Source organism: Triticum aestivum, chromosome 3D (assembly GCF_018294505.1).
Source record: "Triticum aestivum cultivar Chinese Spring chromosome 3D, IWGSC CS RefSeq v2.1, whole genome shotgun sequence".
Taxonomy (NCBI): domain Eukaryota; kingdom Viridiplantae; phylum Streptophyta; class Magnoliopsida; order Poales; family Poaceae; genus Triticum; species Triticum aestivum.
Genome location: NC_057802.1, coordinates 271,573,050 through 271,596,833, shown reverse-complemented (window position 1 = coordinate 271,596,833; position 23,784 = coordinate 271,573,050). Strand labels below are relative to the sequence as shown.

Here is a 23,784-nt window from a genome sequence, read left to right as displayed (position 1 = left end):
GCTGATGGAGCTACTCGAATTCCACTGAGGTGCGATGATTCATGTTTTGTTTTCAAGAGGCACATAAGGTCCTCCGTTGCTAACAAGAATAGACATGGAGAAATTGGGTCCCCCTGTCGGATCCCCGTGGATGGTTAAATTCCTCCAACTTGCCACCGTTAAAAAGGACCGGAATTTTTACTTAGCTTAACATCCTCATAATTAGAGAAACCCAAGGAGGTGCAAACCCCATCTCCTTAAGCAGCTGCATTTTCTTTTGAGGGGGCGGAGAGGGGGGCCTTAGACTCTGTACAATGCAAGGTGCATGGGGTTGGTGCTTAGAGAAATAAATACAATTTTTCTCTAATCATCGGTGCTTATTTGTAGAGGGTAGACGTTTAATTAAGCGTATGTCCTATAAAAATAAGTATCGATACTTAAAAAAAACTCGGTTTATTTTATTTTTTGAAAGATCGGTTTGTTTTACTAAGCATCTTTGTAAACATCTTCCATTATACAAGACCTTAAGCAATTGTATAAGCACCCATCATTATTATACAAGGCCTAATGGAGTCTCGTTGCGGTTAGGAGAGGCTGACTCCGCAGCCCGAGCAAGGAAATAGCCCAACCCACGTTCAGGCCGCGGTACACGTAACCCCCACCCCATACCCCTTCTTCCTCTTCCCCAGACGGGGAGACCCCACCTCCCCCTTCCGCCTCCCCTTTCTGCTTCTCCATAGCACGGAGACCTCCCACCTCCACGGAGCAGCACCACCGCCGCCACCGCCGCTCGCGCTCGCTGAGCGCTGCCTTCGCGCCTTTGCTGGTTTCATCTGCCTCCCTCCTCGCGTTCTTAGACAAGAAAGTCGTTCTTGGCTTTGATCAATTTTGGTCTGAGCGGAGGGGCAGCTCATGGTCGTAACCCGGTGAGGGCGGCGGCGGTTCCGGGATGGGAAGCGTCGGTGGAGAGGAGGAGTTCCCCGCCGGCGTGACGGGGGCGGACGCGGAGGTGGGGGCGCTAGTCTGGGTGCGCCGCCGCAACGGATCCTGGTGGCCCGGCCGGATCCTTGGCCAGGACGAGTTACCCGAGAACTGCGTGGTTCCACCGCGCTCTGCAGGCACACCCATCAAGCTCCTCGGCCGCCCGGACGGCAGCATGTCCGTACAACCCCTCTTCCTGATTGCCTCTCTGTTTCTTTCTTGTGCTTATGCATGCGTAGATTCGATCTGTTCGGATAATCCTTGCTGTGGTTTCTACCACGGCATAATTTTCTTTTCTCCTGATGATGCCATCCATATTTTGCACTACAGCAAACGATGCCGATTGGCAACGTCTGCTGTTCTTTCTACCCATAGAGTAGTAGTAGTATGTATAGTATCTCTCTCAGACTTGGAAATGGTGAAAACTAGGTACATCCTTGCACTATCTATTTTTACATTGCAAAAATCTTGGAAGCCATTAGAAGGATCAATTAGGTGACATACATATTGCATCCCCTCTGTATGCTAGGAAGAAAAGTGCCACGCATCAAGATCTGGGTTTAACTGTTATGCTGACTTGTGCAAAGGCTATGATTTATATCTGAACATATGCTCAAGCTAAGCCTGTGCCCCCCCCTCTTGTCAAGCTTAGTTTATGATAACATTTCTCGCCTGGATGAACTGGTGGTTTCTTATGTTTATTCACTTCCATTGCATCTTTACTCTGTACATTGCTTCGGAAGAGAGATTTTCGTTTAGGTTTTGTTTTTCTAGTTTTGACTCATTTATTTTGCACTTATAATTCCCTTTTGCTAACTTGCATAGATTATTATGTTTTTCATGTTTGTGTATCTTAAGTCTGATTTTTTTTCTTGTTCTCTTTTACTTCATCATAGTGACTGGTATAATCTCGAGAAATCTAAGCGTGTGAAGGCATTCCGGTGTGGTGAGTATGAAGAGTGTATAGAAAAAGCGAAAATTTTGGCTCGCCAGCAAAAGAGAACCTACAATGAAGGAAAGTATGTTCGCAGGGAGGATGCCATTATGCACGCCCTTGAAATAGAAAGATCTCGCTTTCCAGATGAAGATGAGATGGACGATGCTATGTGTGCATCTGAGAACAGGTATTCTGCAAACTCTAGAAACATAGGTGGAGCCAGCAGAATATCTTCTCGCGTTGAAAGGGGTCTGTATGATATTGAAGAAAACTCAGCTCAAGGTTTATCTGAAGCGTCAACATTTTTCAAGCTGCCACAAAATATATCCTCTTCAAGTACTAGGTATGCTTCATCGTCAAGGAAGAAACGGAAGGCATCAAACAAATTTGAGGATGACACAGTCAAAGGATTCCGGCGTATGAGAGACCTTATTGGATCAAACAGGACCCCGAAACAGAAGTCAAGTGCTGGTTCTTTTTCAAATGGGTATCATGATTTACCTCATCTTGAAAGTGGGCCAAGCTTTGGCTATGAGTTGCCTAGCACAAATGGAATAAACAAGAATAAGCAGTCTCATTCATTGACAAAAAGGAAACGCTCCAATATTGGTCAAGCTTATGAAAATTCAAGAAAGAAAGATAAGCGACGTCCTTTGTCAAAGTTATGTAAAGATTCAGCAGTGAAAGTTCCAACATATTGGGACGCTTCAGGACAGTCTTCTGTCCAGTCCCCTGGACACAAACTGTCGAACGTGTTTGAATCAAATTGGGGGGGATTTTCTTTGCCAGGAAATTTAAATTGTTCTTACAGCTCGGGCACTTCAAGTGTGGAGACTTTAGCAGATGCCTTATGTACTAGTCGCAATGGTGCTACCAAAGCTTCTAAACTAAAGGAAGCTGAAGTCTTGGACGGGACTGGGTTTCTTAGTGATGGCTGCTCTGATGATGATGATGAGTTTCTTGATGCTCACCGTACTATGGAGGATGATGTCACAGCAGAAGGTAAACAGATAGTACCGCTTCCTTAATTCCACTTTTAGTTGCTTTATACATTTAAGCACTGTGTTCAAGATGATGACCATCATATAGCGGATAATTAGATATGCAAGAAGTTATGTGTTTGGTTGTAATACTCTTTGAGCAACTTTTGAAATAGGGGTTTTGCCACACCAGGTTTTGTTGTTATAAGCTGCTCCATGCTTTGTGATCAAGTCGACCATGTGTTAGAGGTGAATCCTGTACACATTGGCATGTTTCCTTTACCAGCCTGATCTTTCATATTTCTACCATATAGCTTTGGGATTTATCACATTTAGTTAAGTATGCACATTCTTTATTTCAATCTCTTATTCTTATGGAAGTTACTGATTATGTTGCAAATGGTGAATATCTGTTCAGTTTTTCACTATCTGAACTATCACAGAACGCACTGCTTAATGCTTCTCAACTGATCTTTTATCAGGCCATCTGCACACACATGGATCGTGTGCATCTGTAAAGGATGAGACCTTAAAAGGCAAGACACAAATTACTGACTATAGCAGAGAACACATACCCTTACTTCGTGATAATACAAGTTCCAAGAAGAAAAACATACAGGTAGCTCCAGTAAGCTGCAACATGGATGAAAGTTTGATGGTGGAACAATATGGAAGGACAATAAAATGCAAGGAACAAGATGAAGATGTTACTGGGTTGGATGCACGAGTCGGAAGTGCTAGTGATCCTGGGAGTAGCATGAAATTTGTGCTGGTTCCTCCAGATGATGGTGCTGGCGTTATGGGGCAACAATATTATGAAAGCGGACCCGAGCATGATGAGTCATTTGAAACTCTAAGCAACCATTCACACTCTGAAAAGGTTGGGGCAGCATCCCCATATTATGGGTCACCGCTTAAAGTAATACTGCCTGAGCAGAAACCTGATATGAAATCTACAAGATGCCATGTGGTAAAGCCAATGAAGAGTGTACAAGCAGACTATAAACTTTATGATGTTGAGTTGGCAGTCGAAGGAACCTACAAGGGCCACCGTGCACCTCTTGTTTCTCTGACAAGTAAATGGAACCGTAAACCTGTTATGGGGTTTCCTGTACCTGTTGTTGTTTTGGATGATAGTTGTCCTGTGGAAAGTAGAGATAATCACCATCTGGCAAAGAACAGTCTTACCAACTTGCTAAAGAGGAGCGAAGTTGCAGAACCGCGCCAGCCAAGATCGGCACATTCATCTAAATCAAAACTTGGTGGCCGTAAAAAGGTCTCGGAGCATGATATTGATAAGTCCTGGCGGCCACATACCAAGAAATCAGCATCTTCACCAAGGAAAATGCGCAGGCTCTCATCTTTTGGCAGCAGCCGTAGAGAAAGCTCAAACAGAAATACTGTAGTTCGAAAAATTGGCGGGCCAACTATTGCGTGCATCCCGGTTCGACTTGTTTTCAGTAGGATCAATGAAGCATTAAGCTTTCATGTGAGATCAGAGAACACTAGCTGAGGTGCTCTGCCAGGACTTAATTAAAGAGAGCCTCCGATCATACACTTTCTAGCTTTTCATGTACATTAGTCGCCATAATTTTTTAAAGCTTGATGCCTGGCATGTTTATATGACTATTATGTGCTTGTAATCCATAAGTGATGTAGGCAATTGTTACTTACCCACCGTGAGTGTTGGGTGAGACTTCCATGGTGGAAGGAAATAAGCAGCATCAGTAATTTTGCGCTGATGGTGTTGAAGCAGGGAAGGAAATAAGCAGATGTAGTATTTCTTTTCGCTGATAGAAAACCTGGCAGTAACTTGGTTTAGATTGGTGGAGAAAACACCAATCAAGTTTCAAATTTAAATCTCAAGAAATTTCATTTGTACTAGCTGTAAGCAAATTGTTCTGCTACGACGAACTCCGGCAGCTGCCCATCGGTGACCTCATCGAGGGATGAGAGCTGGCCTCAACCCTCAAGCAATCACCCTAGAGCAAGTCCTCGTGATAAACCAAGGCGGTGCCGAAAACGTAGGTTGGATCGCGGCTACCACAAATAATGTCCCATATGTCGGAGAGGAGGTGGCTGCCGAGGCCGAACTACAGTTTCTCGTCACACTCCTTGGAGGCCGCACGCAGGGCAACATTGGAGCACATCTCCAACTCCAGAAAGAGAAGAATGATGTCGCTGCAAGACATGACTGATGGCTTGAAACCAGCATGAGCGTTGCCGTAGGACCACCTCGCCGTTGGACTTTCCAAACTCCGGGCTTGCAACCTGCAAGCAGCGGCCGTCCGACTTCACCTCGCCGTGGATCAACTAGGTGGGGAGCTCATCGCCCCCTATAAACCTTGCTGTGCACCGCTGTCGAGCAGTAGGAGAACATTAGGGCAATTCCAACGAGCCGTTGTAGCACCCCTCGCCTGTCTTCGCCAGCAACGCTCCAAGCTCGCTACCTCGCTCGTCGGCCGCCTCCATGCCGACATGCCTATTACCTGGTTGGCTTCTTTCACCACGCCCGCAAGGTGTTCGACGTTTCGCCCGTAAAGTATAAATGGATAGTAGTGATAAGTACTTTTTCAACAACTTCATTTGCGATTAGGATGATTAGTCGTCCGACGATGAGGAGATTATGTTTGCTACTTTGGTCGTCCATGACCACATTAATAAGGCAACGACCAATGTTCAGAGGCTCGATCCCGGGGTATGCTTCGGTGCTGAATCGCAACAGAGAGAGCGACCATTGCCTACTCTGGGAGGACTATTTCAAGCTTCCACTCTTCAAACACCACCTATTCCGGCGCCGCTTCCGGGATGGCTAGACATGTGTTCAATTGTATCCCGGAGGGGGTGGTGGCGTACGGTGATTATTTTGTATGCAAGGAGGATGCCCTGGGAAAGGTTGGCTTCTTCTCTTACCACAAATGCACTGCAGCTATTCGGATGCTTGCATACGGAATACCCGGTGATCTTATTGATGAGTAAGTCCGCATGAGCGAGTCTATGTGCCTAGAATCCATGTACAGGTTCCGCAAGGCTGTGGTAGTGATGTTTGGTCCGGAGTACTTGAGAGAGCCAGCTGCTACAGATATAACCCGTTTGTTGACGATCAATGCAGATAGGAGCTTTTCGGGGATGCTTGGTAGCATAGATTGTATGCACTGAGAGTGAGAACTGCCCTTCTGCTTGGCAGGGGCAGTATAGGGGCCATGTAAAAGTTTGCACTGCCATACTTGAGGCCATGGCTTCACAAGATCTCTGGATTGGCACTTTTTTTCCGGCATGGCCGGCTCTCACAATGACATCAACGTGCTTCAACGCTCTTCGGTGTTTACAAGGCTTGTAGAAGGCAACTGCCCAGAGGTCAATTTTGAGATCAATGGCCACCGCTACAACAAAGGATACTACCTAGCTGCTGGTATCTATCCTTAGTGGACTACTCCTGTCAAGACAATCCCCAACCCGTTAGGAGAGAAGAGGCAGAGATTTTCCCAAGCACAAGAGAGTGCAAAAAAGTACGTGGAGCGTGCTTTTGGTGTTCTTCAATCTCGATGGGGCATCATTCGGTATCCTGCTAGAACTTGGAGCGCCAAGAAGTTGTGGGTGGTGATGACTGCTTGTGTGATCAAGCACAATATGATCATAGAGGATGAGCGTGAGGATGAAGTCTTTGATCAGGGGTTTCAATTTCAAGGTGGAAATGTTGTGCCTGAGAAATTTGTCCATCAAATGCGTGATTGGGAAACTCACATTCAATTACAAGATGATTTGGTTGAGCATATGTGTGTTGGGAAACGTTGAATGGAAAACAAAAAAAATTCTACGCACACGCAAAGATCTATCCATGGAGATGCATAGCAACGAGAGGGGGAGAGTGTGTCTATGTACCCTCATAGACCATAAACGGAAGCGTTTCACAACGCGGTTGATGTAGTCGAATTTCTTCGCACTTCAACCGACCAAGTACCGAATGCATGGCACCCCTGCGTTCTGCACACGTTCAGCTCGGTGACGTCCCTCGCCTTCTTGATCCAGCAAGACGTCGAGGTAGTAGATGAGTTTCGTCAGCACGACGGCGTGGTGACGGTGATGGTGAAGTGATCTCCGCAGGGCTTCGTCTAAGCACTACGAAAATATGACCGGGGGTGTAAACGGTGGAGGGGGCGCCGCACACGGCTAGGCAATTGTCTGGGGTGTTCTAGGCGCCCCCCTCATATATATATATATAGTGTTACTATTCATCATCCAGGGTGCAGAATAAGTTATTCTTCACCCGAGGTAATCTTACGGTCACTTCCTAAATAAATTACGTTTAGAATATTAACAGTTACATGCATATTGATTCAATATGTAAAATTTGGTACAAAAAGTAGGTTATAAGACCAGAAAAATCACATTTTATGTATGTTTTACACTATGTTTTGACATTCGTAATTTTACGTAACATAAAATATTATTTACGGCGAGTACATGTTTTCTTACGTTCTCTTTTTTTGTATGAAATAAGACAAAATTTACGAAACGTAAAAATACAGTGCATTGATGTCAAAATAGAGAGGGGGGGGGGTGAAGAATAACTATTTCTCACCCAGGGTGACGAATAGCGCGACCCTATATATATATATATATATATATATATATATATATATATATATATATATATATATATATATAGGTGGGAGGGAGAGGGGAGAGGCCAACGGGCGCCCCAAGTAGGTCCGTCTCCTACTTGGGCTCCTGCCCTTGGCCGCGCCCCCTGCCATGTTTGTCGGAGGGGGAAGTGTTGTAGGGTGGAATCCTAAGTGGAGATATTTCACAAATTGGAGGGGAAATCCCCAAGAACAAGAAGAACACAAGGGGAAAAACAAGAGGAACACTCAAGAACAAGTCCAATCACACATCCACTAGACTCAAATCCACACAAAATCCACAAAGGTACAAGAACAACAAAAGGAAAGATACAAGATAGAGTTCATCTCAAATCCAAAGGAGGTGAGGTCTTGATGATCCTATGATGGGGATCCTTCCCTAGAAGGGGTCTTTATCCACTAGGGATCTTCTCCAAAGGAGGTCTTGAACTCCAATGGAGTGTCTCTCTCTCTCTCTCTCTCTCTCTCTCTCTCTCTCTCAAGAGGAGGTACAAGGAGCAAAGCTCACATATATCATGTCATATCCTTTGCTAAGTCCAAATGGAGGAGGTAGAGGAGTATATATTGGTGGCTGGAGGTGAGGGACGAAGTGGAGGCCCAACAGGAGATCACAGCCGTCCATCCTGAAGGGTCCTTGCGCACGGGGTAAGTTGGGCCCGTGCCCCGTGTGCACGGTACAAGCCCGTGCGCACGGGGTGCTATAGCGCCAGCTTCCTGGGAGGCCTGTGGGCACGGGGTCATGGGGGCCCGTGCGCACGGGGTCGCTTGAGACCTGCAGACTTGGTCTTGGAGCTCCCCTTCCTCGTGGATGCTCCTCGACTCCCTTGATGTGGTCAACCTCGATGATGGTGTACATGTACTCTTGAGCTTGGACTCCTCCTCGATGAATGTGTAGCCCCACTCACACCTATGTATGCATACGAGAGAGGGGTCAAGTAGTATACCATCCTCGAAAGGTACAAGTGGACACGTGTAAAGGAGATGATTCACCTTTGTATGTATGAAGTAGATGTCGCACGTGTCACTTGCCAAATGGACTCTTGACATGGTGATGTCCATAGGATGCTCCGCATCAGGAAGGAAAGAGGGGGGGGGAGAGGGAAGGAAATGAGAATCCTAATCCACACACTACTGCAGGATGCTGCTAACGCGACACTATGATCAGAGACCCTGTGACGAAATTGTGTGCAATGCATTAATTGCAAACAGTGATGTAAAAAAACCATCAAAAAAGATGCAAAACATTTGCGATGGCGGAGCCATCAAACACGGTTCCGATTTTAGTTGCGTGTGCGATGTAGGGCACACGATTGATCCATTCGAACTGTTTGCGATGAGGCAGAACAATAGAAACGGGCAACCATATCAATGTGTGTACGATATATGACAGATAGTTCGCTCCGATGAACTGTTTGCTATTAGGGAGTGCAACAGAAACGGTTAGCCAGATCAAGGTGTGTGATATACAGATACGGTTCACTCGGATGAACTATTTTCGATTAGGGAACACAACAGAATGGTTCAACTTAACAAGATGTGTGTGATATGCGGCATACATTAAGTGCGTGTGTGATATACGGTTAGTGCGTGTGTCGCCCATAGTCTTAGAGAAAATTACTAGTAGTACTTTAAGTTTGTAGTATCAACGTACAATGTCGGTAAGAGCATCCTTTGAGGGCTTTGAGTGTTGATTAGCATGTGTTCACTGATGTTTTGTAGCCGCACCCTGGCCCCAAATACTACTGAAACGTCCGCCCGCAGCCACCGGAGGAGACTTGAGCTGGCCGCAGCTGGTTTTTAGTCCCACCTCGCCGCACGAGTTGGCTGCACACCGGGTTAAATTGTCGCGCCGGCAGATGGCAGCAAGCTTCTCTCTTGTTGCATAGGATCAAATCTGGCTACGCGAGTGAGGCAGGTTGACACTTGATTGCATTTCATAAACCGATGATTTCTCATCGGGTGTCACCTTGCCTCGTTCATGTACATTGAATAATCCTGATACAATTAAAGAGATTTTTGAAATTAGGTGCAGTTGGAGATGCTGATAGATATAAGAATCATTAGAAGATTACAAAACACACGGTTTCTATGGCGTACCCGTGTGCGTTTTTTTGTGTTAATGATCCATAAGTCAGTTACCTGTGCGATGTTTCCTAATAAACTAGGCGTACCATTGACCGAAAAAATCAACTATGCATGTACATATTTTTGGAGACAGGATCTGCCAATTTTCTCTTTTCTCGCACACGAGTATTTTACGTGCTTCATCTGTGTTGTGTGTTTCCCCCGCCCAAGTTTCAATTTTCGCAGCAAAATTTTCATTAGGCATGGGATTTCAGAATTTATTCCTCCAATCACATCCCCACCCATCAAATTTCCTCAGTATCTCCCCTCCCCCTGCCTCCCCCTACCGGCAGTTCAAACCACCACCGCCGCAACCACAGCTTCAACCACATCTACGTTCTGCTTGGATCCAGTCAGGTAACCCACCAATTTCTATTACAACCCTGACCTGATTGCTTAAATGGCGCCTGTGAAACACCCTCATGCCTCCAAATCCCTACCGCCCCTACCTGTAGAGCATCGCCGCGCAAGCCCAACCACATATCACATGGAGGTCAAGGAGCTGATGGTGGTCCATGGCGCGATGGCCGCTGTGCGTGTTCACCCAGACGAACACCTAGCCTTCACCGTCGCCGACATGGTGCAGGCTCTGGCCCAGATGAAGTGCCCCAGCGACTACCCCGGGACTTAACAAGTATGATCTAACCAGCTAAATCTTACCAATACCACTTGCAGTGGCTATGTTTTGTACGGTTGATGTATTAAGCATGTTCATGCCTTGTTTATCTCAGTACTGCACTCTGTGTGATGTTCAAGTATTAATTGTCCAGCTCAATTTCACCAATACCAGCAACAAACTTACAATACATGACTCAGGATATCACTAGAGATGCTTCCCATTTGCTATTTTTGGTGGATGCTAACCCTGTTGTACTTAACATGCCTGTCCATGTACTTACGCAGGGTCATAACGGTCGATGCCGTTGTTTGCCATCGAGTTTAGCTGCATCCCATGTCTTACAGTATTTCACATTATTTGTGCAATTGCAGTTTAACTTTTACCATTTACTTGTTGCTTGTAGGTACACATGTCAGTGGCACTGATCCACGCTTCGACCCGGAGGAACAGCTTGCCTCCGCCGCCGCCGACTTTGGGCGGGCTCTGGCCAAGATGAAGTGCCCCAACAATTACCTCTCAGGACTTACCAAGTATGTACTCACCAGTTCAATCTTACCAATACCAGTTGCAATTAATGGATATGTTTTGTACGGTCGGTGTATTAAGCATGTTGTAGTAAACATGCCTAACACGTTTTAGCTACTTTCCCTACCTTTTTATAGACAATCAGGCCATTCTCTACTCTGGCAGCACCTGCCTTGTGATGTTTAACTCTGCCAATTGCATTTTTATCAGTACCGGTTTCAATGGCTATTAAGCCTGTTATAATTAATAGTTGAATCCATTTTAAACAGCTGTATTTCAATGGCTACAAACTTACAAAACATGACTTAGGATGCTGTTAAGCCTGTTGCAATTAACACTTGTATCCATTTTTTAATCCATCCCTTTGCTACCATGCTACTCTCCGCAATGAAGATATGCTAGAGATGTTGCGCATTTGCTATGTTTGGTGGATGCTAACCCTATTGCACTTAACATGCCTTTCCATGTACTTACGCAGGTTCATAAGGGCGATAGTGTTGTTTGCCATCGAGGTTAGCTGCATCCCATGTCTTACAGTATTTTACATCATTTGTGCAATTGCAATTTGTCTTCTAACATTTACTTGCTTCTTGTATGTACACATGTCGGCGGCATTGATCCACGCTTCGACCCGGAAGAAGAGCTCGCCTCCGCCGCTGCTGACTTTGGGCGGGCTCTGGCCAAGATGAATTGCCCCAACAACTACCTCTCAGAACTTACCAAGTATGGACTCACCAGTTCAATCTTACCAATACCAGTTGCAATTAATGGCTATGTTTTGTACGATCGATGTATTAAGCATGTTGTAGTAAACATGCCTAACACGTTTTAGCTATTTTCCCTACCTTTTTATAGACAATTGGGCCATTATCTGCTCTGGCAGCACCTGCCTTGTGATGTTTAACTCTACCAATTGCATTTTTATCAGTACCGATTTCAATGGCTATTAAGCTTGTTGCAATTAACAGTTGTATCCATTTTTAAATATTTGTATTTCAATGGCTACAAACTTACAAAACATGACTTAGGATGCTATTAAGCCTGTTGCAAGTAACAGTTGTATCCATTTTTTGATCCGTCCCTTGGCTACCGTGCTACTCTTTCGCAATGAAGATATCACTACAGATGCTGCCGTTTTATTACCATTTGCTATTTTTGGTGGATGTTAACCCTGTTGTAGTTAACATTGGCTTCCCATGTACTTACACAGGGATACAATGGGCGATGCTGTTGTTTGCCGTCGAGGTTAGCTGCATCCCATGTCTTATACACCATCTATTCCTAAATATAAGTATTTTTAGAGATTCCAATATAGACTACATAAGGAACAAAATGAGTGAATCTAGATTGTAATCTAAACTATATCTATAATTCTATATACATCTGTATGTAGTTCATATTGAAATCTCTAAAAAAATACTTGTACTTAGGAACGTAGGTAGTTGTATTTTACATCATTTGTGCAATCTCAGTTTAGCTTCTAACATTTACTGGTTGCTTGTAGGTACATATATGAGCGGTACTGATCCACGCTTCGATCCCTTTTGCATATGGGGCAATGAGATATTCATGAACAAGCGTCAAGTGGAGAAACTAAGAAAGATTGTTAGGCAAAAGAAACGAGTGATTGGAATTAAGCTCTTTATTTACACTTTGTCCAAGACAATAGTGAACTTTAGGATGGTAAGTAATGTGTTGCCTTTTCCCCCTGCCCACAACAAGTTACTCTATTATACCTCAGTATCTGATATTTTTCTCTTTTCAGTGGTTTCCGAAGCTATTTACTGATGATTACCTTGCAAACTACATGACCGGAGTGGAGGTAACTAATGTTAAAGTATATAATTCATGCTACCATGATAATGCTCTAGAAGTCTTCCTGAAGGCGGTGAAGGATGGGCGGGCGATCATCACAAGGGGTTGGACAAAAGTGGTTCGTGCCTATGACATGCAGGAAGGCACATTATGGGCATTCCGCTTCTTCAACACCATCGACAGTCAAAATGATTTACACTTGTCTCTTCACCTTTACCGCCTTTAAATATTGTGGTTCATCATAGTTAATTGCTGTCTAATCCTGTAATTACTGAACATATTGTACTGACAATTTTATTTATAGATTCATTGTTGAACCATTGTGCTGAGAATTTGAATTGCACGTTTCATATTTCAAAATTTCCCATTCGAATAATAAATTACAGGCAAAAATAAAAATATACAGGAGCTAATAAAATAATGTGCACACGGTTAGAAAGAAAACAGCGTGTGTGATGAAAAAAAGAGAACAGACGGTTCTTTGACGTGAAATGTTTGCGATGCCCGACGGACGCACACACGGTTTCGTCTCATATACGTGTGCGATTCATGGTAATACGGCAAACGTTTCAAACCAGTGTGCGTGTGTGATAGGAATACCAATCGCACACAATTATGAAAATGGACACGTTGGCATTAGTAGAGGCACCACACACATTTTACATTCTTGAACTGTGTGCGATAACGTACCTATCACAAACATATCGGTAGATTAAATGTTGATGTCCACCTTTTTCACACGACTATAGCGGTGTAATCGTTTGGGATGTCTCTCTGATCAGAAACGTGACATCGAGATGTAACGTGTGGGACTGGCGCGGCTTCCCATACGTTTATCCTATGGCGATCGTTAGTAGCTGCTCGCTCATCCCAAACGATTTCTGGGTCATGTGGGAAGGACCCCCTATCGCCCACACTCACTTGGCGACGATTCCAAATGCCATCGCGAAAAGGGGTTAAAAACCGTTTGTATAGCACCTTACAGTACAATTGACACTTACCTTTCCCTTCTCTTCTTTCCTTCTCCTCCTTAGGCCGGCCCATATGGGGGCGCACCAACCCCTTGTGGCTGGTGTGTTTCCCCTCTTAGCCCATACGGCCCCTATCTTTTGCCCGGGGCGTCCGGAACCCCTTCCGGTGACCCGATAAGTACCCGGTAACCCCCGAAACACTTTCGGTGTCCGAATACCATCATTCTATATATATCAATCTTTACATTTTGAACATTTCGAGACTCCTCGTCATGTCTGTGATCTTGTCCGGGACTCTGAACAACATTCGGTCACCAAATCACATAACTCATATAATACTATATCGTCATTGAACGTTAAGCGTGTGGACCCTACGGGTTCGAGAACTATGTAGACATGACCGAGACACCTCTCCGGTCAATAACCAATAGCGGAACCTGGATGCCCATATTGGCTCCTACATATTTTACGAAGATCTTTATCGGTCAAACCATTATGGCAACATACGTAATTCCCTTTGTCCATCGGTATGTTACTTGCCCGAGATTCGATCATCGGTATCTTCATACCTAGCTCAGCATCGTTACCGGCAAGTCTCTTTACTCGTTCCGTAATACATCACCTTGTGACTAACTCAGTCGTTTGCTTGCAAGCTTATGATGTGTATTACTGAGAGGGCCCGGAGATACCTCTCTGATACTCGGAGTGACAAATCTTAATCTCGATCTATGCCAACCCAACAAACACCTTCAGAGATACCTGTAGATCATCTTTATGATCACATAGTTACATTGTGACGTTTGATAGCACACAAGGCATTCCTCCGGTATCCGGGAGTTGCATAATCTCATAGTCGAAGGAATATGTATTTGACATGAAGAAAGCAATAGATATAAACTGAACGATCATTATCCTAAGCTAACGGGTGGGTCTTGTCCATCACATCATTCTCCTAATGATGTGATCCCGTTATCAAATGACAACACATGTCTATGGTTAGGAAACCTCAACCATCTTTGATCAACGAGCTTGTCTAGTAGAGGCTTACTAGGGACACGGTATTTGTTTATGTATTCACACATGTATTTAAGTTTCCGATCAATACAATTCTAGCATGAATAATAAACCTTTATCATGAATAAGGAAATATAATAATAACCATTTTATTATTGCCTCTAGGGCATATTTCCATCAATGTGGGCCTAGCTTGACAACCGAATACTGCCACCCAAACACAAACAAGGCCAGACAAAGGCAAAAACACCGACCCAAACAGATAAAAAGCACACGAAATCCATGTCTCTTTATGTCGAAGTGCTGAAAGTTGCCCTTAGCAACTTGGGACTCTAGCTGGGAATTACAAGTGACGTGCTATCAGCATCGGGCCATCGCGGGAAGACTAGAATGAGATTGTGCGATCGTGCAATCTTGACATTTGAGCCATGGGATGGTAATCGTACGGTGCAGATGTGTGAAGTGGGTTTGGATGTCACATCATGCATTTAAGCCCCTGAACTTGGGTAGTATTCCTTGCGTACAAATAGCACAACATCTCCATCAACTTGTTCTTGCCTAAAAAAATGTTCTTTGTCTAAAAAAACAACACCATTATTTCGTTCTCCGTCTCAAATAACAACATCCCGGACAACAGATCTTAAAGAAGAAATATATCAAAAACAAAACTTCCGCTAGATCAAATGCACCAGAAAAAAGTCTGACTTACTCCTACTTATGAATTGATGAATACATATACAGGAAAGAACAATTCACTGGATGTAGACGCAAAGATAACAAGTTTGTTTTCCTAAGACAAATGAGATAAAACACAAAACATGAGACGGGACAAGAAGTGCATCTGCAGTACACATCGAGCTGAGGATTATCTACTCGAACCAGGCCATCCGTTGGAGAAATGGATCTGGCAAAAGGGGGACATTAGAGCTGCAGCTAGATCCGTAGCCAAGGCTGTTGGGTCGCCATAGAGGCGGGTGGTGGGATCTGGATGACGCCATGTAAAAGTAGGCGATGCTTCCTACCAGCTAGGTTTCTCGGGACGACGACGGTGGATCTCCTGGTGTCCGGATACAAGGCACCATGTGTTAGGAACTCTCCCTCAATATCACTCCATGGATTCAAATTCGAGCTACAAGCTTACAACGAGAGGGGAATTCGAGAGGAGAGGGACGCACACACGCTATCCTTGCGGCCAACTAGGCATTTTCCACCACCTGCAAATGCTACTTGTGAGCTGTGTTGGGATTTTCCTTGAAGAGAAGGGGAGATGCAGTACAGTAGAGATAAGTCTTTCCCTTAGTGAGGACCAAGGTTTATTGAACCAATCGGAGAATCACGCAAAGCCTCGTGAACCACACCTACACACACAAAAGTAAATAGTTGCAAAGTAAAATAAAAGTAATAAAATTGCAGCAAAGGTATTTTGGATTTTATAATATGATAAAGGTAGACCCGGGGCCATAGTTTTTCACTAGAGGCTTCTCTCTTAAACACATAGCATAAGGTGAGTGAACAAATACTGCTGGGCAATTGATAGAAAAGCGCATAGTTATGACGTATTCACGACAATGATCATGTATATAGGCATCACATCTGAGACAAGTAGACCGACTCCTTCCTGCATCTACGATTATTACTCCACCAATCAACCGCTATCCAGCATGCATATATGGTATTAAGTTCATGAAAAACAGAGTAACGCCTTAAGCAAGATGACATTATGTAGACAAAGTAAACCCAATCAATATGAATAAACCCTATCGTTTTATCTTTAATGGAAACAATACAAATACGTGTCTTTTCCCCTTCTATCACTGGGATATAGAGAACTGCAAGATTGAACCTATCACAAAGCACCTCTCCCACTAAAGATAAATCAATCTAGTTGGCAGACCAAATATATAGATCGCAGATATATACAAAGCTATAACAATCATGCATAATGAAGTTCATAAAATACTCATTTACTTTCCATGAATTATCTGATCATAAACCCACAATTTATTGGATCCCAACAAACACACTGCAAAAGAAGATTTCATCGGATATAACTCCAAGAAGATCGAGGAGAACATGGTATTGAAGATCAAAGAGAGAGAAGAAGCCATCTAGCTACTAGTTATGGACCCGTAGGTCGGTGGTGAACTACTCATGCATCATCGGAAGGCAGCTAGGATGATTTAGAAGCCTCCGTGATTGATTCCCCGTCCGGCAGAGTACTGGAAAAGGCCTCCAGATGGATCGCGGAAGAACAAAAGCTTGCGCCAGCGGAAAAAGGGTTTTAGTTGGCCCTCCGTTGGTTTCCCTATATTTGAGAATTTATAGAAGTGGAATTAGGTCAGACGAAGCCTCGTGGGGCCCACAAAGTAACAGGGCACGCACTGTTGCCTTGCCGTCTCCTCGGTCGTCGTTTGGTCTCCCCCCGAAGCTTCTAGGGTCGCTCTTGTCCAGAAGAAAATCGTCAAAAGTTTCATAGTGTTTGGACCCCGCTTGGTACTGTTATTATGGAAAACCAAAACCAAACAAAAAACAACAACTAGCACTAGGCAATGGGTTAATAGATTAGTCCCAAAAAATGATATTAAATAGCATAAAAAGTCGTATAAAGTATCCAAGATTGATAATATAATGGCATGAAACAATAAAAAATTATAGATATGTTGGGGACGTATCAGCCTAGCAGAAAGAGAGAGAGAAGGGGCAAACCGGATTTTCAAATCATGGGGGCGATGGAGCACTTTATTTTGAGTTGCTCCAAAAAGGTGCTTAACAAATTAAATAAATGATTTTTTCATGAATACACATGCATATGGTCTAAGTACATGTGATTTTTTTTGAAAATACGTTTATTGTGCGCTGCACAAAAAAGACAAAAATGTATTTTGTCTTTTTAATCTTTCACATGCAAGCACATATGTTGGTGAAATTTTGGCACGTTATACTGCATTGCTATACGTGCATGTACCCAAAATTTGGGAAGTTTTTAAGCCGTACAAATTCATTTTTTGAACATAAAAAATAACAGCACAAAGTGCCCGTGCTCAGATGTCAATTCTCGGAGAAGGAGGTCTTATACGGTTACAAGGCCCAAGGCCCATTCCGGGCCTACAAGCCGAGGGGTAGTCAAGGCTTGCGCATGGGGTTATCATCTGAATTGCTTTCCTCTTCTTCGCGCACCCGTTCCTCGTGGCTCCTGACAATCCCTCCCGTATGAAAAACGGCTTGTCCCCAAGCCGAGGGACATGGAAACAGTTGCTTATAATATAAAATGACATATAAAGCATACAAAAGTGATAATATAGTAACATGAAATAATAAAAAAATTATAGATATGTTGGAGACGTATCACACACCATGTGAGCTTGTGGGTTTCACAAGACCCCACTCACTAGTAGCCCATGTCCACCGCCTTATTCCACCTCTAGAAAAATTCAATCTTACTCTCTTGCTCGAGTTCTTGGTCATACAAGCACAGTTTCCAATCTCTTTGCTTCTTGGTATGTGAGTCCTCCAATGGTACAATTAATTTTTGTTCTAATGGTTTATACTTTGCTTATTTTCCTACTATTGGTGACCAGGAAAATGAGCTTGTTGATGGCCTGCATGTGCACATGGTTAAGTTGTAGCCTTTTTGAAGTAAGAGTATTGATCCCACAGGGAGCACATGATCAAACTTTGCCTCTTGTAATAAATTACAGACTTGAGCCTACAAGTAATTGTAGACTCCACACAAAGTGAGGGAGAGAATAAATTGTTGTTGTGATGCGGAGCAAACTTGAAAGTAAATAACATAAAAAGTAATAAGAAAATAGTAGATTGAGTTACTAGTGAATTAACAAAGGAGTAAGACATTCTGTGGGAATCCGGAATCCCCATTGGTATGTTTCTAACGCGACCTATGCATGGGCATGGTATGATGTGGATACTTGAGCTACTCTTAACGATTATGCTGGGCGGATCAGGGTACAAAACACGTTCTAATCTAGGTAGACTCGTGCCACGTGCGCCACTACTGTAGTCTCCATCCCGCGGGGTTAAAACTAAGGTTATTAAGGGTTACCCCATGGACGTGACCTGTCTACGGTTTCTCCGTAAATACCCTATCAATTTCAATGGTTAGAAGAAAAGAATTTTATAGTCACCTCGAAGTACATTCACATCATACCCTTTACAACCACAGTGATACACTTCGTGGCCAAATGGCGGTAATGCTGAGTGGGGACCCTTCACAACATTCACGAGGGTTATTAAACTAAGCATCCAACAGAGGATCTCATATCCAATATAACGATTCAAATCCTATTGAGGGAGTTATGGACTGAGGGGTCCTCGGGGTGTCGGCCCATTGAATATGGGCCGAACTGGTGAAGTTGTATAGCGACAAGCGATCTACGAAGTCATGGGGTGTCCTCCAAGTCAAGGATAGACATGATCTCTTTCTCCCTTGTTGTAATCTATCTCCGGTACATGCAAAAAAAAATCTATCCCCGGTAACCCTAACCCTATCGGTGTCTCTATAAACCGAGGGTTGTAGTCTTTAGAGCTAGAGCTATACTGATCACCTCATTACCTAGGGTTTAGCTCATGCTGATCTCGAGGTAGATCTACTCAGTAAACCATACTATACATCCAATATAATCAAGCAGGACATAGGGTATTACCTCTTCGAGAGGGCCTGAACCTGGGTAAACACTGTGTTCATCATTCCTTGTTCCCCATCGATCCTAGATCCACAGCTCGGGACCCCCCTACCCTGAGGTCTGACGGTTTTGACATTGACATTGGTGCTTTCAAGATTGCTGAAAGGATTGATGGCTCAACTGGTCACTAGAGACCACAACCGTACCGAGGGCTTCCCCACCCCGGGTCATCTCTTTGTGTTCGGTGGCGTATTATTACGCGCCGATCACCCTAGTTGCCTCGACCAGATTGAAGGCTTCGCCCCCATGGAGGGACCCGCCGGCTCGGAGGCATCAACCCTGGGGCCAGTAGACCCAAAAGAATCAGATGTCTCCCAGGGCCCGGCCTTGAAGCCTGACCCCGACAGACCGTCCACAAGATCCCCCACTGAATATCTGGAGTATTCAGCACCCCCGTGTGCCCAGCCGGCAGACCACCTTGCAAGTCTATTCCGCGCAATGGGAATCTCCGTTATCAGGCCCATAGCCTATGATCAGGTCGGGTTTAAACCCGACGACCGAGAAATCAACTCCACTCCGATCATGCACCTCGTCGCCACTGTCGAAGAGGCCCAGGAGGGGCCATAGCCTTATAAGCTAACAAACAATGTACACTCAAGTCTCTAGCTCAAAATCAAGCACCAGCTCAGAAATACATCCGGACTTGAGCCCTAAAGCAGTATGCAGCCTCGAGCCGATCCAGCCACACATTAGTTCGGACCCGAACCCTGCACAATCAAAACCAGACGCAACTCAACCTCCTATTGAGGATAATCCGGGCCCGACGCAGGTAGGAATCCCAAAATTTTACCCACCCACCCACCATGCGATATGCTCCCCGGATTCAGGAAATCCGGACATATGGGACTTCATGAATGTCAAACAGCTGCCAAAAGAGATAGTCCATCATTATTGGGCTAGATTTCTCCTTGTAAAAAACAGGATGTCATCTTGCTGCGACAAAGAGGTAATCAAAGCTTTCCACTCCACCTTCAAGTATGAGGGCCTTTTGAACGCCCTCGGTCGTCGCCAAGTTCAAAGCTTCACCAAACTATCAGACATGGTACACAAGTATTGTGCCATGGAAAAAACGTGGAGGGCGTAACAGATGAACATGGGGTCACTGCCCGCCACGCATCAAGGAAAGTCTCGCGTTAAACGAGCATACACATATCAGTTGCCGGAACGCACGCCCGACGAAAAGAAAACCAGACCTAGATCAGTGCTGGTCGAGTTGCTGGATAAACCATGCCCAATATACTCGGTCTTGCTAGACGCAAACCCAACCCACAGATTTTGAGCCTGTTGGGTTGTAAGGCAAGTGGCCAAATATGGCGAGCCAATCTTGGGCCTCACACCTCCAGATAAGCAGTTTGCGGCTTCACCACAGGACCACAATGTCCTTACGGTATACGAAACGTTCGCCTCAAACAATAAAAGGAAAAAAGCTCTTCAAGAGCTCAGCCAGATATATCAACTAACAGCTGCACAGCCATGGGCAGCCATGCCTATTACCTTTGACGAGAAGGACGAGCCAAGTCCACATGGCAACCACGCACCGGCCGCACTGGTCCTCGACCCCATTGTCGATGGTTTTCATCTAACTAAAGTGCTGGTGGACGGCGGCAGCAGCCTCAACCTCATCTACGAGGATACTCTCGACAAGATGCAACTCAACATATCTCGCATCAAACGTAGTCACACCACATTCCGAGGTATAATACCCGGTAGGGAGGCACACTGCTCGGGATGCATAACCCTATACGTTGTGTTCGACACACCCGATAACTATAGATCCGAACCCTTACTATTCCACATGGTGCCCTTTCGCAGCGGATACCACGCCCTCCTAGGACATGAGGCATTCTCGAGATTTCAGGCCACACCACATTACGGGTACATAAAACTCAAAATGCCAGGGCCCAACAGGGTAATCTCACTTAAAAGCGACCAAAGAAAAGCCTTACGAGCCGAAAACAAGACGACATCCCTCTCCCTAGAGGCACTATCCGAAGCCCTCACGGCCGAAGAGTTGACAGCACTACTCACTACCATCGACAGAGATGATGTGATCCTCAGTAAAAGACAAAAATCCACACCATTCAAGCCAACAGATGAAATAGTAAAATTTCAAGTGCACCCAACAGATCCATAGGAGCACAGCTGGACCCCGTAGTCGATGAGGCGCTAAGAACGTTCTGTCTTGCGAAACCATGGCCACCTATGGGGCCAAAGAGCGGAGAAGTATAACACAGCACGACAGAGATCACACGGGCAGTTTTACCCAGGTTTGGGCCGCCGCGAGGGGTAAAACCATACTTCTGGTTTTGTAGATTGATGGTGGAAAAGCGCAGCGCTCTTTCCCGGCAGGGTTGCCTCGAGGCGAGAGGGGCTACGCGCGTACGAGTGTGAGGGGGTACGGATCCTTTCTATGGTTGCCATGGGCCTCCTTTTATAGATCAAGGGGTCACCACAGTGGCAAATCAGTCTTTACATACTGATTAGATAGCAAACAGTGCTATCATACCTAACTCTGCAGGCTGACAAAGCGCATTAAATGCACCGCTCAATGTCACATCACAGCTCGCCCGGCAGGCCCTGCCGGGCTGTTTTGCCAGCTTCGCGCCTGCTGGCTTGACACGTCTCTGGATGGGTGTCGCTTGGAGGTATCTTCTGTAGGAAGTGGCTGCCATGTGGCGGAGCGCAACCACTTAGTCACTTAGGAGCTTGAAACTGCACTGATCAACGACATGCGTCGCTGCGGGGTGGTGAGGTGGAGTGGTCTGTCTCCGTGAGCCCTGGCAGGCCTGTCGGGGCGATCTTTGGAGGCTTGCTTCTGGGGCAACCCCAACCTCACCAGGCTCGCCTTCCTAGCAAGGGAGGTCCCTCTCGTAGTGGAGTCTTGTCTCTCTGGCTAGTCTTGGTCTTCTTGATCTGCACGTTGGTCCTTCAAAGAACCGATCCCTCGTGCCTTGATCTGATCTTGGTGTCGTAATCTTGCTCTTCAGCCTGTGCACAGTCTGGGCAACAGACCCAGGGTTTGTTGCACCGACAGGAGCCCCCGGGCCTAGCCCGAACGCACCGCCGGGCGTCGTCGGGGTAAGCCCTAAGCAGTGCATAGGTAGGGGCGTAGAAGTGGCTAGCCCCTTGAGATATTCTTTGCTTCTTCATTAACTTGAGCTCGGGCCAGTTTTCGGTTCTTCCGCGCGTCGCGTAATGCCAATCATGGTGGGGCCACCTTTGTAATGGCCCATTAATGACTTTAACACATGGGCGAGTAACTGCCAATTCACTCTTCCCACCACACCCTTATCCTTAGCCACGTATGCTGCATGCATCAAGTGGGGTAGGTAACGGAGGCGCGTGGTGCGGGAGAGCATCAAGGCAGGGGACCGATCTTCTTGGATTGCTAGAGGAGGGTGGTGGTTACCCGTTGTGGGATCAGCCCTCTTCCCTGACCCCCCTATAAAAGGAGGGGCGGGGGAGGAGTGGAGGCATTCATCTTCACATCCCTTCTCCATCTTCTGCTAGCCGCTGGTCATGCCGAAGGGGAGAACCCGGGGCCGGACCCCGGGCCATAGCTTGAATTTGGGATGTCGAATGCTCGTGCTGATGCTCGAGGAGTGAGTGTGGTCCAGGCCCGGAGGAGGCGCAGCAGAAGAGCTGCTCGTGGTGTGGAAGATATCAAGCTTTCCCATTGTGGTGAAATGCTTGTTTCCTCTGTCTTGGTCGGTGGTCCATCGGAGGGATGTTCCCTTGGTGCCTTCGTCCCCCCTCCAGCAGTCTTCCAGCTGAGCTTTGGTGGATGAATCCACGGGCGCTCGAGCTAGGGCTTCTTGCTGGTCCTGGAGGTGGTGACTAGGGCACCGCGGAGTTGCTCCCCGTGCTGCTCCTTCGCAGCCTCGCCACTCCGGATCTTGTCAGGCTGCGCCCAGCAGGCCGTGACGGGACCGGGATGGGCTCCTGCTTGGGTGGTTCTTTAGTTCTCTCCTCTTCCCACCACAATACCTAGCGGAGGGAAAACAAAAAGAGGAGATTACGGGCACTTATGTTTTTTAATCTTAAATTTGTAGGCACTTGCCAAATTTTAGTTCAAATAATGCAATCTCTTAAATCCATGTTTGTGTCCTGTAAGGTCTGTACTTGTTTGATCAGCATATTAATGAAAAGGATAAACCTTGCCGGGGACTTGTGCATGTATATGTCCATGCAAAGGTGGGATGTGTCTATATTTTTAAATAAATGAGTTTCCCCCGGCAGGCTATCCTGCCGGTACCACTACAGGAATCAGCTACTTTGCCGTCTGCCATGGCAGACGGCAAAGGCAAGGATGGCGGACGGCAAAGGCCTTTGCCGTCTGCCGCGGACGGCAAAAGGCTCCGGCAAAGTAGGCATCGGTAAAGAGCTTCTTTGCCGTCTGCTTTTTGAAGCGGACGGCAAAGGGGCCTTTGCCATCAGTGGCGGACGGAAAAGAAAGTCGACGGCAATAAATTCGCTGTTAGTCCGTTAGGTGGCTA

General features: G+C 45.6%; 1 protein-coding gene across 2 annotated transcripts; it reads left to right on the top strand.

Annotated features, from left to right (window-relative positions):
• Window positions 1–637: 637 nt before the first annotated feature.
• Window positions 638–4,506, top strand: LOC123078383 (uncharacterized protein At1g51745). Of its 2 annotated transcripts, none has more exons than XM_044500877.1 (3): window positions 638–1,137; window positions 1,857–2,899; window positions 3,071–3,421. In XM_044500877.1, the coding sequence occupies exons 1-3, from the start codon at window positions 929–931 to the stop codon at window positions 3,166–3,168; spliced, it is 1,350 nt and encodes a 449-aa protein (XP_044356812.1). In that variant the 5' UTR covers window positions 638–928; the 3' UTR covers window positions 3,169–3,421. The 2 variants fall into 2 exon arrangements, with proteins under 2 accessions (XP_044356812.1, XP_044356811.1); XM_044500876.1 differs by having other exon boundaries at window positions 646–1,137; window positions 3,360–4,506.
• The last annotated feature ends 19,278 nt before the right edge of the window (window positions 4,507–23,784 follow it).